The sequence below is a fragment of the Acanthaster planci genome, linkage group LG09 (genome assembly GCF_054643075.1).
Source record: "Acanthaster planci isolate LZ-2023a linkage group LG09, COTS_SCS, whole genome shotgun sequence".
Taxonomy (NCBI): Eukaryota; Metazoa; Echinodermata; class Asteroidea; order Valvatida; family Acanthasteridae; genus Acanthaster; species Acanthaster planci.
The window spans coordinates 16,826,569-16,843,032 of record NC_141785.1 but is presented as its reverse complement, the minus strand read 5'-3'; the positions used below and the strand labels follow the sequence as shown (position 1 = coordinate 16,843,032).

The window sequence follows — 16,464 nt, the reverse complement described above, 5'->3', positions numbered from 1 at the left end:
AAAAAGTTAAAATGGACTGGCTGCTCAGTCCTCAGGGAATTCGCAATTTCCCACGACGCCGTCTTCCTCTTTTAAAGATTAGGTCCTAAATGTTTTCTAAGTTGGTTAGCAAATGAGTTTGATCACGTAAATGTACAGATTTTGTTCTGGTTGACAACTCACAAAATAAAAGTTTACACAAAGAGGCCCAACTGTCAACAATTTTTATTACATGAAGACATCAAGCTGGAGAAACACTTTGGAACGTGTGTGTGTGTGGGGGGGGGCAGACACATAGAGAGAAAAACAGATATAAAAAAAAATCTCCAATATTTCACATTTTATTCAAAACAATTCTCAGAATGAGCGCTGCACATCAGAATGTCAACAACTCTCCAAAGCACTTGTTATCTCAATGCGCGTTTGAATGATTAATACCCTATGCATGGAATACAAGTTTTCCATAATGAGGAAAAAACACTATGCTCACTTCACAAAACATTATACCTGTCTCACTTAACTTTGTGCACATAGCGATGCTATTATTTCTAAAAACTTCACACAAACAAACCTGCTTTTATACAGACCACAACTATGTTGTAAAAATCATTCCATTTCTGTAGTTTATTTCTGAGGTTTAAAAGCATCCCCCTCTTTTTCCCTCAAAGACTGCAATTTGAAAATCATTAAAAACCAGATTTTATTTAAATGACTATGTTTTGTTGGAAGGCAGTTTGTATTATTTGTCCCATGACCATGAGCGAGATATGACAAATTTACTCGAATGGACCACATTCTTGAATGAACCATTTTGAATTTGAAAGCGAGGTTAGCTTTTAATTTTTTTGAATTGAGAGCATCAACGAATGAATTTAATTTCCTGACCAATTATTACCTGTCCACTCTGATTAATTAATTCACATTTTGTGATAAACCGTACCTCAGTCTTAGCCAGGTTTTGAACATAAATTCAAGGAACAGGAGACCAACAAGAATCCTCAAAATAGTCCGATACCATTCCATTAGATAGTTGATATTTTATTAAAAAAAAAAAAGTTTGAGGAACAAAACAGAAATAGTTTCCTGAGGAATACGGCCCACTGAAACAGGCCTTTTTGATTATGCACCTCGAGTAAAGAATGCAACCTGCCCGACTTGAAATGCCCCCTCACTGGCAAAGGAGAGACAGGCTGGTGGGAATTTTGTTTATCTGGGCATCCAGTACATGGGCAGAGACCATACGCTGCAACACAAATTGGTCACCCAAGTTCATCACATCCTCAGTGCACCAAAATGTGCATGAACTTGTGCTTGCTATGCTTACAGTGAGATCCCACCAAAGGACCATTGTTGCTATGTACAGGATGCCATTATTACCACACTATTACGGAGGGTGATGTGCACTATGTTCATTATATTGTTGCCATGAATAAACTAGTCAGGATCGAGACCTCAAATTTGACTGAAGGTAAGACATAAGTAACGTCCACAGTCATTTGTATAGATGATCATACAATTGTTTCACACGAAAAAGTACTAGTATTTATGAAACAAAACTATTAAGCACATAACAGCATTGCAGGTTATTAAATTGGCATCGATATAGCACCTGTCCTCTTATGGATCAACATTCGCAAGTGTTGGCCATACCTTTATAAAATACTAAGTACATACCCATAAGTATTTAGCAAATTACAAAAACTTGACAGATACCTTGTGGCAAATGACAAAAAAAATGGCTCTTAAAATAAGACAGACAACCTGTCACTTTGTGCACAAACGGGGACTGTCCATTCCATTCTATTTTGAAAACTCTTTAAAGTTTTGACTAGAGAATTTATATTGTTCAGAAAAATTATCAACTAAATGAATGCATGATTTTCCTCCTTTATAAGATTTTGCATCCGAACTCTTCAGGTATACAAAAAGACATGAGACATAAATAGCAATCACCCTCATACTGATATGTATAATGTAGGGTATTTTTCCCTGGTGACGCTTCAGTAGGATTTATAGCGGAAGATATAATCTACTCCATCTTCAGGAATGATTCCATCCGGCCCTTAGAAAAGAATAAAACATTTAAAGTTAATAAATTTATACATATTATTTGCTCATTATAAATTGGGCATTCTATCTCAATTTCCTGCTTTGAATAAACAGGTTCACTTCAAAAGTGACCTACTGAATAAAGTTGATATTCACTCTTACCCAGCTATGCAAGTTAATTTTTAAATAACATATTGGACACAGGTCAAAAGACAAAAGGGCAGATTCCTGTAACATCATTTGCATCCAATTGCAAGATGAAAAGTATGTGTAGAACATAAGCAATATGCTTGCACTTTTCATCAAAATTCATGATTTTGATCCACTATTATTTGGAGATTGAAAGGCATGCAAATTGATTTCTAGCTCACCTGTCGTTGCATATTCCCTGTTGGGACCAATCAGAATGCTCCAATACCTGTGGTTGACATCGTCATTGGCTACACCATTGAAACTGGTCACAAAATTCCCAAAATCTGTCATCTTGGATTCAAATCTAGCCAAATGTAATGAGAAATAATAGAACAATTTTTTTCTAAATCTAAGAGTGATAGCTAAGATATGTCACTTGATGCGATGTATCGGCCCCAAAAGATGTTGATAACGAATCTGTTTATTTGCAACTACAGACATCACATTTGTTACATATTGATAATATGACAATTGTCACAAGAATAAACAGCAATTAGTTAAAAGAAGGGTTAAAATGTCTTTCAACTTGGACAGAAACAAATTTCCGCTTACCTAAAGGTGCCTTGCGATTCCTCCATGGCCACTTGAAGGAATTTAAACAGCTTGGAGCCAGCCGGGGCAGTGACTGACACTGTAACCGGCTGCTGGTTGGTGTCAATGCTGTTTTCCAGGACTATCTGGATTGTGATTGGTGGGCCCGGCTGTTCTGTGGGGTCGGTTGGTTCACTGCCAGGCTGGGAGCCAGCTGAGTCTGCTGCTGAAAAAAAAGGAATGACTCTTCAAATTGAGAGAGTGGTAAAGAGAGGAGAAAGGAAAAAATGAGAGTCCCTCTAATTCTTTCTGTCTAGACTTGCCCCCTCCCATCATAAATAAGTTTGGTTCTCTCGTTGTGATTTCTTAAAATAAGGATAAAGCGTGTTGCCAACATTGTGAACGAAAATATGAACTTTTTTCATATCATTTCATCCATAATCTGTATATTTGCCTCACCAAACAATTCTGACTAGAACCAAACCATATGGTAGTTCAAACAGAATTTTTGAACACAAAACACCAGCAAAAATAAACTGTTTTCCGATAATAGAGTGGGTAATACTACTCATGCGGTCCAATATAAGACCTTCAAGAACAGAGTTCTTGTAAACTAAAGATTTCACGTAACAAAGTTGGTATGACTTCTAGAGGACACATTCATATCGCTCTCTATTTTGTCCACTCACCCTGGGTGAGGCAGGCCATCTTGATGTCCTTGACGCTGCCATGGTGACGATTGGCAAGCAGGGGTAGGATCTGCACGGTGGCCCCAAGGTTGCCAAAATGGCCGTCCTCATGCTGGGTTTCCAAGACTCGCTGCAGGGCCTCCTCGGCACGCCACACAGAGGGGGGCACACTGGCTGCCTTCAGGGCCTGTTCACATCAAACAAGGAGAGACATGTCTGTTTGATCGTCGCAAAACTAAAGGGCAGAGTAGACTCTCTGTCTTGCGAGCATTTATTCTCATTTGAAGAAACAAAACTGCTGAAAATTGGAAGATGGGTGCTCAGTAACTTTCAAAAAAGGCAAGATGTTATGTTGCAAGAGGTTTTCTGCAAGTTAATTCAAAGAACTTGGTCTTTTATTTATGTATGTATTTTCTGATTCATGAATGTAATATGAGGTTGTTCTACTCATGGCACAAGGTTCAGTGCCCACTGGTCTAGATGCATCACGCACGCTTACCTTACCGGGAAAAAAAAGTGAATTTCGACCCCTGACACTGCATGTTACAACTCTACCTTTTACATAATGTGGCAGATCAAAAGATGGTAATGGCAGAATAAAATTGATTGTATTATGACATTTTGTCCGAGCACTTTTTTGGTCTAATTTCACGCTCCACCATATTTCTAACCAAATCCTGATTTTTTTTCGCCAACACTCCTGGGCGTGGCCATGGAGCGATACTCGATACCACCACAGGTTGTGCACCCTGGCCAAGTTTGAGAGTGACACACAGTCTGCCTTCACAGACATCTTGGGCTTTTGTGTGCATGTGTGTGTGCAGAACAATAAGGCCTTGGCATTTGTAGGCATCAGCTGGACGTGAATCAAGGCACCCTTCATGCTTTTAACCAATAAGCTATGTCTTTGTATGCATTTCCTACAAGGTAGTTGACAATCAACCTGTTGATGTTATAGGACTGTCAATATCGCATGCATGCACAACATTTTTGGTCTCATAATCAGTGCAATTACTATCTTTGTCATGATTTCTGAACAGTGGTTTAGTCGATTGATATTTGGACGGCTATGGGCCTCGAGTTGGATCAAGAGAGGGCGGTAATTCCTAGAAACGGAGGCTTCTTTGGTTGGCACTGAACTTTGCTGGCTCACGAACGATTAGGAAATGCACGTCTTAAGGTCGCATCGCAACAACTGCAATGAACACTCCCAACCAACACAGCTCTTCAATTGATGAGGGGGTGCTTCTGCTCAAGGCAGATAAATGGTCCAAAAACCACTTTTGAAGACACAATATCAACATACAAATGAATTTTTGGTTAATACTTCCTTCCTGATGGAAAATGCCACGATTTTATAAACCAGCTTCTCTTCCGTCTTTTTGACATGGAATGTTGTGGCCAGATTTTAGACACATATTAAGGACACAGTTTAGGCATGTTCTCAACCTTCCTACAGGTAAGAAAATGCCCTCCAGTTTTTCAATTCAGCATCTGCATGATGGATTACTTGAAATGCTGTAGGATCAACAAAAAGGACAGGGCAAACTTGCATCCATACCTGGCTTGCAAGGGCCGTACTGATGCCGTTTCCAAATGAGGCATCATCCTGCTGTTTACTTAGAATGCAGGACATTGTCTTGTTGAACTTCTGCTCAAAGCGAGACTTGAAGGATGTAGGCACGCTACCTCTGGCACAGGACAGAGCCATCACAGACATGGATGCAACATCAGCACCTGCAAAGGACAAACAAGTAATGCAAAAAAAGCTTATGCAAGGATTTGTGCTTATAAACTAGCTTTTTTGACAAACCAAATTCTATTGAGCTTCATAAACTTTGGGTTAAAAGACTGCATCCACAGAAGTTGAGCACAATATCAGGGGTGGAATATAGGCTGTCATAAAACACAGGGCAAATTTCAAAGAGCTGCTGATGAACTTAGAGTTATAATAAGCAAACCAATTATAAGCTTAGCAAGATCAGGTTACCAGCCAAAGAACCATGCAAAGTGCATTACTTGATGAGACTGGTTCTTTGACTGGCACTTTTGATTGGCACAGAAATATGAGTAATGTTTCCTGATCACATGGGCAATAGCAGATAAAAAATATTCCCTGCTTTGAATGAAGAAGCTAGTGTTTTTTAATTGTCAATGCGGCACTTGTTTTCATTTTCTGGAGGGGGAAACTAAATCCTTTTAAAGGACCTAGATTTTCCTTATTAGAGAATGAACCTGTTTGACTTATAGGAAAATGGCAAGAAAGGAAAAATCAGTGAAGTAAAAAGTCTGTTTCATTGAAATTGCACCTCGGCCATCAAATCTATAGCAGCCGTCTTCCCTTTGTCCATTGAGCAGCTCCCGAATGTGCTTCAGCTTAACGGCACCCTGACCACTCTGGCACAGCGCCAACACCCCGAGCGAATACTGGAAATGGTTGTTGAAGTCCTTGCGGGGAAAGCGTCGCATGTTGTGCTCCAGCACCTCCACCAGGTCGTTGCCATAGAAATCCTCTGTGTTGTGGCAAGTGGCCTCCAGGGCTAGCATGTAGAGAGCCAGGCGGCCCACTGAGATTTTGGCCAGACGAGAGTGACGTTGGGAACCAGTGCCACAGCCACTGAGTCTGTTGGATCCCAGAAACAAAACAGGAAATTCAACAACCAGTCACAGTCAAATCCCACGGACAAGGGGCAGGTCACTTTCCACATTTGTGGAGGTTGTAAACCATTTGTATATTTTTGCACTGGGCAGTATCTAGAGTGAGGTTTGTAAACATTCTTGATTATTCAGTATATTATATGGGGAAAGTCCTTTAACTCAACTCCCTAAGTACTGTAATAAGAGTAAAGGGCCCTTGAAATCTTCTGGGCTTTTCAGGATAGTTTAATTTTTACTTTTATGTTTTTGAAAAGGTATGACTTTTTCTGTGAAAAGCAACGAAAAAACTGAAAACTGAACAAAAGTGTTCACTGAGAATGCTGACTTCCAGCTATTGTGTGCATATCATAGGAAAGGTTAAGTCTCCAGACTCGGAGCCACCTTTTGAAAATGTCTGACTGGGACTGGAATGGTCGCTGGGACTGCTAAAGGGCACATTATGTGATATTCTGTGGGCAATTGGTAAAAATGTTAACTTGAAGCTAGAGACAACTACTGTGTCCAAATGACTTGCTTGTAGCTTGATACTACATATGGCTCTATGATAGCGGCTGCCTCTAGTACCCACAGAATCGGGGTGTAATGTCAAGATGCAGCCACATAAATCAGGTATGGCCATACTTTGCTGATCTGCTGAGCTCAGCCAATAACTCTATCTCCAGCTGTTTGATGGCCAGCTGCGTCTCCAGCGCCTTCTCCCGATACCAGCTTTCATTGGCCAGCTGCATCGCCATGACGACGGAGGAGGTACTGATGCCACCGTTCCAGTCCCAGTCCACCTCCTGTTGCTGTAGCAACCACCTGGTCGCCCCAATGAGGGCACAAGTGACATCATCATCCACACAGGAAGTGGGTGGTGGGCTGACCTCATCGTCTGTGGAAAATACAAGCCATTAAGTTTTACTGGTAAAATTCCAAGTGGGGCACATATTCAACAAATTAGATGGTTTGCACTAGAGAGGGTACTTGATTGGTTAGCAATATATATAGTATTTGACTAGCATGGTTAGCACTTGACTAAGTACCTGACCAATTAGATGGTTGCCACCTGTGATCTTATTGAGTGGACCAATTATATGGTTAGTACTTGGTGAGTATTCGACCAGTGAAAATGGTTGTCAATTTGAGTATTGAATTTTGACCAATTAGATGATAAGGACTTGACCAAGTATTTGACCACTTAGACGACTGACATCTAACTGAATATTTGACCAATTTATATGACAAGCACTTTACAGAGTATGGTACCAGCTGTAGACTCATGTAACAGAAATGACTGTGTTTACATAATAGATTCTTGTACTTCAAACAGATCGAATAATGGTGAAATGAGACTGCCTAAGAAAATTTGACTACTTTTGTGTGCACCCAGGCTTTCAATGTGTATTACCTTCAATTAATTTGACTGATAATTTTGCGATGTATTTTGACAACCGGCTTTACTTTTTTCAAACCTAAGTGAAATATTATCGGCACTTTAAATCTCAGTCTAAAGTTGTAACTACTTATTACTCAAAGTTAAACCTTTAATTGTAAATCCATTATCACTTCTAATTTACCTCACGGCCTCTATTTGATTGATTGAATAACTTTAATTTGATTTTTGTAAAATTGAAGGGACTACCTGAAAAAATCTCAACAATATGTTTTAATAGTGGTATGTCTTTGTCAAGCATAAGACCTCATCACTTTGATGCAGTTCACAAAAGACATGTTTGAGTTCATGCCATGGATTATGATTGATCTGGGTACCAAACAAAGCTTTTGTTTGCTGAATGGTTATCAGTCTGTCCATGCATCACATAAATAGTTGTTGCCACGTAACCTTCGAGGTTACATAAACTATTTACTAGCAATGTTACAATCATTTTTGCATACAATGGGTGGTGTCAGTGTGACATAGAATTTACATGTGTAGATCAAAGGATACATTCAAGACAATGGTGAATGGGCAACTTTGGAATATGGACAAAAATGATTTGCCTGTTTTTCCTAAAACCATTCCTGTTAAAAAGTTATTATTAACGAAGTGGGAAAGAATTTTAAAATACTCATATGCCACTAAAATTTCCCCACAGTGACCTATTCAGCCATCTGAAAACTATAAAATGTCCTAACCCTGGCTACACCTATTATGAAATTCCAAAGTTCTTGCAAGTCTTACACAAAGCAATAAAATCAACAAACATAATGGGCCTAGGCCTGGGCCCTATTTGTTATTTATAAATGGCATAAATAACCTTAAAGTTGAAGAGGAGCATGCCCAGGCCTACGTCCAAACTCTACTGAATCTTTTTCTGCAAGTGGACACGTATTCCAGACTCACCAAGACCAGCCACGGGATTGTGTTCCTCTCCAGCATTAACTTCTCCTAAATCGTTAGCCCCTTCCCCCAAGTCGGCGTTGAAACCCGAGAGCAAAGCCAACCAAATAAAACACGGAGCAAGAAGACCCTCCATGGTTGGAAGAAGTGTCCATCAGTTGCACGACGCAGTAAGTTCACGCAAGAAAATGAACTTGTTGACCTTGCCCGCGCCGTTGCACCGTGTACACACGTACATGTACATGTACATGTACATGTAAACGGAACGCGTACAACTCGCAATTTGACATGATGTGCGTTGAAACGTGATGAACTTCCGCGTGCGTGCGTGATCCTTTGATGGCCGGCCGCTGAACCATGGAGGAAGGAACTGCAGTCGCTGTAAATTTGGGGTCAGAGATTGTTTGCGGGTCCGGGTCGTGCCATGAGCAACCGGACCTGGGAATTGCAGAAACTGTTGCATTTCGTCCCAATTTTTTACAGTTCTCATTCACAAACGCCCTATGCTTCTTCTGTTTTTTTAAATAAATAAATTATTTCTGTTGTAAATTTCTTTCCATTCAATCACTACATTACGCCCTTACGAAAAAATCCTATAGGATAGGGTCTTATAAGGTATGAAAAAGATTGTAGAAAACTCTATAGGATTCTTATAAGACATGTAAAGGACTGCACATATCTCTGTAGGATTCCTGTGTAGCATGTAAAGGACTGCACATATCTCTGTAGGATTCCTGTGTAGCATGTAAAGGACTGCACATATCTCTGTAGGATTCCTGTGTAGCATGTAAAGGACTGCACATATCTCTGTAGGATTCCTGTGTAGTATGTAAAGGACTGTAAAAGATCTATAGGATTTTTACTGAGTTTTATAGGCCTAGCTGTTCTAAAGGACTCTTCTAAAACTTTTTATAGGATTCCTGTAGAAATCATAGGGGAATCCTATAGCATTGCAATAAAAAAATCCTATAAGAAGTGACGAAAAACGTAGGTTTTTATAGGATTTTTCTTATAGGAATCCTATAGGATTTTTTTGTAAGGGTGAGTTCCGCTGGATAGAACCGCCGAGCCTTGAGTCAGAGGCTTTACTGGGTACTAGCCTCTACGGCTGGCAAGCCATCGGTAGGGTGCAAGGACATAGCCGTAGGTCTGATACACTCTGACAGAAAACGCGACCAGCAGCTGCAGTGTAACTCGTATGCAGACGGAACCAATGGTCAAAAGTTTAGCTACGATGGTCACGTGATAGTTGAGGAGGGAGGGGAACGAACCTCTTTTAGGAAGTTCGATCAAATGGATCAATGTTTTATGTCCTCTGTTACTTTGGGGTCTCCCAATGACTCTCTCTCTGTCTTCGCTGCACCTGCAGCTTCGCCCTTGAACCATTTTAGACCTTTTAATGTGAGGCTTAAAATGAACAAGGCTCTCATCTTCGGCTTCAAAATAATCAAGGTTTGATGCCTCTGTAGATTATCGAATCACAGAGCCAGAAACATTGCAACGTCTGGGTCCCTGTACTTGACAGGGCCAACTAGCCAAAAGCAACCGACAGAACAAAAATGGTGGAACCCCCCCCCCCAAAAAAAAGTGGGCAAAAACATGTTCTCCCCAAACTGCCCCTCCCACTTAAAATAGCGATAGACTTTTCTTCTAAAGGAAGAAATTATATTTTAAAAGACATCCTCATCAGTATCTTGTAAGAGACTGAAGACTAGCGTTGCATGGGCATTAGTCAGGGAAGCGGGAAAATGGGTATAACTTAAACTGTGAAACATAATGAACGGATATTCAATACAAGATAGAAGAGTATTTAATTCCCATTTCAAAAAATCTCCATTCATAAATGTAGCGCCATATTGTTAATACTTGTATGACACAGCATTACATTAAGGCCTGGGTCTTGTCAGTAACACGAGTGTGCATATAATATGTACAGGTAGAAGTGTATTCATGTATTCTATATTTATATATAAAGATGATTCATATAATACACATTATTCAAAATGCCAATAGTATTGTGTATTTCCAGTGACTATATTCTCCAAAAAAAAAAAAAATCGGCTCTCCTTGTACTTTTCTTCTCAACATCAATCTACAAAATGCAATAAATAGAAAATTGCACAGTGTGTCCATAAGCAGTTTCTTTTACAATAATTACAGTGTCTCTACATAGATCCACAAGGCCATGTCTGATTTCCAGGGTTCGAGGATTGGCCAATTCCAGAGTACTTGCTCAAAGCGAGATGGTGGTGCTTTTTTTTAGCACCTGTGCATGATCACCAATGAACATTGAGAGCACATGACACAGCAAAATAAAGCCCTGTGGAACATGCTACGCAGATACATCTGCTCTCAGCAATAATTAACACTTGTCTAATTTAAAGGCCCTGTCCAATTTACTTGACTGTGGCTTGAACTTATGAATGAGCCTGTGGTAGTGACCGCAGCAAGTTCTCATAGTTGGGCTAGCGTTATTTCAAGCCAAGCCAATTTCAAGTAATTCAGACACTGCTCTGTCAAATTGGCCTTAGTCTGGTACCCCTGCATCACTCACAAACTAATCAGCAATTTTCATTACCTGTACCTAGTTACCCCAGAGACAATTCAATCACGGTTTTTGGCTCTGCCAGTGGCTTTCAGCTCCAGTTTCCTGAGCTAGGTTCTTGGATAACACACATTGGCAAAAGTCAGTTTATGATGAACAGCAAACGTAATACCAACCCAAAGTTATGTTTCAACTCGTTTGAAAATCTGAGGCCTGCAAATGGCTCTGTGTCCACAAAGAAGCCCGTGATGAGGCAAAAGATGTCAGAAATGGCCACAGACTTTGTTTTCAGTAAAGTAACCTGCAATCAAACAAAAAGCTGCATCTACAAGTTTTGTCTGTTGCTGGCTGGCAGCTGCCACTTTCAGAGGCAGCATTTGATGGTGTCATGATGCTAAGGCTACCAGACCAAAATCTGCCTAGGGCAGCATCCAAATCTGTTGTCTAGAGCTAGGTCCAGGACTTCACTCCATAGGAAATGCATTGAGACACCAAGACATTAGACCTAGCCCTAGCTCTGAATGCCCATTTCGGACATGGCCTAAGGCAACAGAGTTTAGACGAGTGCTACTGAACAATGTACTCTAACAAGAATATTGAATATGGATACAGGCTACCAGTCTGAAGCCACAGCCAGGATCAACTTCAGATAGAACTAAACCAGTTCATTATTTTTCTCTATCAATTTTCGCTCCTCTTTTTTTTTACACAATGATGAAATTATCTAAAATACAATTGCATATATAGTAAACAGTAAAAACCTTGGCATGCCCGGTTCATCACATGATAAAAATTGAAGATTTATTGATAACACAATCAGCACCCTTTAACTGGAAAGAGATTTTGAAACAGGATTTGGGCAAATCAAATTTCAATGTGCCACCAGCAGCAGAAAAAAAAGTCACATGACAAAAATGCACAGCCACCATCCAAAACATACCAAGACCAGCAACAACGTCTGACAAAAAAAATTTCGAAAATTGCATGCTTGGAATTGCAAATGTTTTGCTGTTAGCAATGAAATTAACATAAATCCTGCCCAACTGATTTTTATTCCCTTCTCAATTAATCAAGACCTGGATTAGATGCAGCCAAGAAAATGTGATTCCCAAGTGCATACATGAAATCGAAGGAATCTTCTGATCAACAGTTTTCCACTCATAAAGTACAAAATATCCGAGTTGAATTTGAAAAAGCACACATCAATCCTCCCATTTAAAGTTGATTAAACTTGAGAAAAAGTGAACAGCAAAAACCAACTGACACGACAAGACCCCCTAGGTACTTAGAATTGAAGCTGACAGGGTATAGCACCACTTATTTTACAAAGGCTCATTCAATGTTTATAACAGCAAAGCATGAATAACAAGAAATATTGAATTCTAACATTGAGATAAAAAGACACTTTTTTTTCTTCAGTAAATGTGATCTGCAACAATTTTGACAAAGACGGGTACATTTTTTTTCCAACTACAGTTTAAGAAATTGGCAGTCAGCCTATAACAAATGGCTTGTTGGAGAGCTGTCAAACTTCAAGTAAGCACCTTCAGGAAGGGGGCTAAAATGTGATATTACGATGGAAATAATTTTCTTCACAGGATTCAGACTGTCACTTGGAGTTTAACAAAAACGAATTTTTCAGTCAAGATGCAAGCTCATACAAGTGCTCGAAATGCTAATCATAAACAATACAGCAGTGTGATCATTGGTTTATTTAGATCCCAGAAGGGAAATGATCTCGAAACATGAGGGCATCTTGAATTTAGAAAGAATTTGAGGTCAATCAGAAAAATATGAAATCTCCCAGCAGGCGTAGGCCGATCTTCTAAATTATACAGATTGCCAAACAACTGCTAAGTGAGATGGGGGGGAGGAGAAGACAACTTGAAAGCAATGCGTACAGTCTCAGCCTTTCCAAAATTTGCATATTTGCCAAACAGAATTAAACGGCAACAACTACCCAAACCATACTGACAGCTGATACACATTTTATATGTATTCTCCTGGCACTACACACAAGTGGGTCTACTTGATTTCAAAATACATCTTACATTAACAAAAAAAATGTTTGTACAATATAACAGAGCCACAAGTAACATATGATACAAAGCAGGGTATGTGGTGAATAATGTGTAGCACAGGTTAAAAAGTTAGGCGTGTTACAAGTGTGCCTATTGTTTGTTTTTCGTAAAAAGGAAAGGAAAGGTCACTTGAACCCAATTCAGTGTTTCAATTTGCGATTTTTTGTTTCTTTTTTTTTCAATTCTTTTTTTAAGTTCTCTATTGTCTGAGATGCCTTACCAAGGAAACCAGGTTTCTTTCTTTGTTTAAATACACATATTTTCCCAAAGGCAATGCGACACTTCTCCATATAACCAAGACATGGTGGCAACAATTAATTTCAAATAAACACTGACTAGAGGCATTTCCAGGTGTAAAGTTGTTCAACTTCAGAATTTTTTCATTGACTAAAAAATGGTTCAAATACTCCCCAACCCCCCCTTCCTCCCATGTTCAGAGGTGTGTCAATAACGAGCATGCTGCCTGTGCATTACATGTACTTCCTATGCTGTCAAATTCTTTTCTTCAATATGAATGTTTATTAAGTGTGTCGGCATTTGAACTTGCTAGTATGGTATCATGGGGCAACGTTAAATAAAATATTCTTTTTTAACCCCTTCTTACCGGGAACCGGTAAGAGCCGCTGTAAAAATTGAGGACCCCCAGCCCGCTTTTCCGCGATTATTCTTGAGCGAACACTGTAAAAGAAGGCATACCCTGGCTCTTGTATATATGGTGATTGGCTTTGGTGAGTTGCCAAGAAATGAAACGGCTAAATTTGCATCATAATCACCAGCTTCACAATAGTCCCCGCTTTGAAAAGAGGCAACGGGAATGTGGAAGCATGAGTAGAGCCTAATGCCACCGAACAATGAGCCTTTTCACCGTGTAAATCAAAGCGTGCAGAGCACGCAGGGCCACAAACCGAGAATTTGCGGTTTGGCAGGTGGCCTTCGTGGTCAAGTGAGGCTGGAATTCTTGGAGTTGGCTTTCAGAAAAAAGTCCCGGCGTCAAGGGGTTAATATACATCATCATTTGACAGCTACATGAAGCAAGAAATACACACACCCTCATCTACCAGGACTTATGGGAACAGACCATGCATGGTATCCAACATGTAATGCAGGCGAATTCTGTATGTGCCACTTCAAACCCACCCCCCAAATAGTTTTCCAATTTTTTTTTCTAGAATTGATAGGCAGAATTGATAGGCATATGTGTGACAATGAAACAAATGCGGCAAAGAACAGTGCACTAGAACCCTGATAGACTCGTGCCAATAAGTAGTTAAACTAGCATTTAAGCAATCACCACAGTGACTTACGGGAACAAGACCAAGATGGACACAGATTTTAAGTTTACACAGACATATATAAGGAATTAGAAATTCTCTCCCATTTTTTTCACACCAATTTCAGGCATTACCCATTACAAATGCATTTCCATTTTATGGTTTCCAGTTTTCTGCAGTCACAAACTACCCTCCAGAGAAAGTAGTGACACTATAAGACGGATTCTGCAGAGCGTGACAGGTGTAAGGGGTGGGAGGGGCTTCTGTGCAGACCACCCCTTTTCTTGGGTAATCTGTTTAGAGTCTTGATGATGTCGGTGAATTCCGGTCGCTTCTCTGGGTTATAATTCCAGCACATCATTAGGACATCCTATCAAGGATTAAACACATTCCAAAAAATATAGCATTCAAACAGAGCAGAATGATTTTCTCAAATTACAAAGCATTCACAAGTCCACTTATTTCACTTTTCAATATTCAAGCATGTAACAAAAGTAGCCATCAATGCCATCAACTGACAAAAAAATTAGATTTACCTTGACATCTTTGGACGCTTGGAGGTGTGCGAGGGGCTGCTTGATGCCTTTTCCCACCCGCCAGATAATGGACTCTGCCAACTCCTTGTGAAATGGTAAGCAGCCAGCTAGTAGCTCGTACCAAATAGTGCTTGAAAAGACAAAAGAAAAACAGACTAACACTGCTAACTAGAAGCTGGACTGACACCTGAATACCATCACTGCTACAGGTCCAGTAACCAAAGGAAGGTCATTAAGGTTTGTGCCCATTCAGATGAAAATTGGTCATGCATTATCTGTGACACACAAAATTGACCCTGTGGACTAACATGACTAAGCCACATAGGACAGAAACAGTGAACAGAGAGGGAACAAAGGATTTCACAGTCTTTGACAGTCAATCGATTATTCAAACCCAATCTTCCTAAGCCTGTGAGCTTAAATTTATGAGAAAAGGCAACACACTGCCTTGTCTACTGAGGTATGGCTATTCATGACTGTGAGTATGCACACAGTGCCACTGTTTCGTAACAAAGTACCTGTTCTCGTTTGTGCAAAGAATAATCGTGTAAGATGGGGGAAAATGCCACCCAAAGAGCAAGAGGTTGACCTACCCAAACGAGTAGATGTCCGATGAGGTGGAGAAGGGCAACTCGCTGTCAGAACTCCCACTGGCATCCACTCGCAGGGCTTTTATGAGCTCCGGGGCTAGGTAGCACAGCCAACCATCTGGGATGACCATCACATTAGGTCGCCTGCAGGGAAAGAGACAACAAAAGGAGAAGTTCCCTATGACTGCATTGGTGCAAACTGTGATTGAGGGTGTAGGACACAGGGACAGAGGTGGTCCACAACATACTGTCCTAACAAACTACAACTTATCAATGTTGACCCTCTCAGGTCCTTCAAAATCCAACAAATTGATTTTGGAGGATTTTGAAGGATTGAGGAAGACAGATTGGGTACTGGATTGCTGTTACTTTTTATGGGACTTGATGCTTCTTGATAGTACAAAGGATGTGCCATAGGTTTCATGCATTGTGGAGGATTTCAGAAACTTCAATTTCTGGAGAGTTGGGGTCAATGCAATGATATGCAATAAGTTTGATAACTCAATGGTTCATGAAAAGGCCAAAGGTAAAATCAAACAATCCATTTTGGAGAAAAGCAAATCTTGTTTGGCAACAATCAAATACCTGCTCTCTCTGGATAGCCTCATGATGCTAAACAGGGCGAAGTCTGTGATGACCACTTTGCCGTTCTCCAGGAAGATGTTCTTAGATTTGAGATCCTTGTGAATGATGCCCTTGGCATGTAGATAACCCATGCCCTGTAAGATACACACTCTTTCAGGTTGTTTCTTTTAAAAAATAAGACTTAAACATGTATATACAAGTTTTCAAGATATCTGCAAGAATTCCAATGGCTAGTCGCCTCAGTTGTCCAATGGTCTTAAGGATCACACTGCTGAGCAAGTGGTCTTGGGTTTAACTCCCTCAGATGCAAGCCAGAGACATTTTCTGTGCCAGCTCTGAGACAGCAGTGAACTCACAGTGCTGAAAACACCACCACTTAGAGGGGAAAAGCCATGCTAACTGATCACACTTTTCATTGCCTCCTTTCTAGTGAGC

General features: G+C 40.2%; 2 protein-coding genes across 4 annotated transcripts in view; both read right to left on the bottom strand.

The window, feature by feature from the left end:
- Positions 1-304: 304 nt before the first annotated feature.
- LOC110990045 (uncharacterized protein CG3556-like) lies at positions 305-8,703 on the bottom strand. 2 transcript variants are annotated; one of them, XM_022254828.2, is made up of 8 exons: positions 8,425-8,703; positions 6,720-6,972; positions 5,750-6,063; positions 5,002-5,177; positions 3,441-3,627; positions 2,773-2,977; positions 2,400-2,524; positions 305-2,041 (listed from the first exon to the last, which is right to left on the bottom strand). In XM_022254828.2, the coding sequence occupies exons 1-8, from the start codon at positions 8,555-8,557 to the stop codon at positions 1,980-1,982; spliced, it is 1,455 nt and encodes a 484-aa protein (XP_022110520.1). In that variant the 5' UTR covers positions 8,558-8,703; the 3' UTR covers positions 305-1,979. The 2 variants fall into 2 exon arrangements, with proteins under 2 accessions (XP_022110520.1, XP_022110521.1); XM_022254829.2 differs by having other exon boundaries at positions 2,773-2,974; positions 8,425-8,699.
- A 1,505-nt stretch (positions 8,704-10,208) lies between these two features.
- LOC110990043 (kinase suppressor of Ras 2-like) overlaps positions 10,209-16,464 on the bottom strand; it is a 42,297-nt gene continuing 36,041 nt past the window's right edge. For both annotated transcript variants that reach the window (XM_087141611.1, XM_087141612.1), the window contains 4 exons: positions 16,030-16,163; positions 15,448-15,588; positions 14,855-14,984; positions 10,209-14,688 (listed from right to left, as the gene is read on the bottom strand). In XM_087141611.1, coding sequence (XP_086997737.1) covers positions 14,530-14,688; positions 14,855-14,984; positions 15,448-15,588; positions 16,030-16,163 — 564 coding nt within the window. In that variant the 3' untranslated portion in view covers positions 10,209-14,529. The remainder of the gene's footprint in view (positions 14,689-14,854; positions 14,985-15,447; positions 15,589-16,029; positions 16,164-16,464) is intronic.

What these genes read in the sequence shown, in the direction of transcription:
- LOC110990045 (XM_022254828.2), bottom strand. Translation starts at nt 8,557, where the DNA reads ATGGAGGGTCTTCTTGCTCCGTGTTTTATTTGGTTGGCTTTGCTCTCG. An exon ending in GTACGGCCCTTGCAAGCCAG is followed by an intron (nt 3,628 to 5,001) that starts GTATGGATGCAA and finishes TGATGTGAACAG; the next exon opens with GCCCTGAAGGCAGCCAGTGT. An exon ending in GAATCGCAAGGCACCTTTAG is followed by an intron (nt 2,525 to 2,772) that starts GTAAGCGGAAAT and finishes ACATTTGGCTAG; the next exon opens with ATTTGAATCCAAGATGACAG.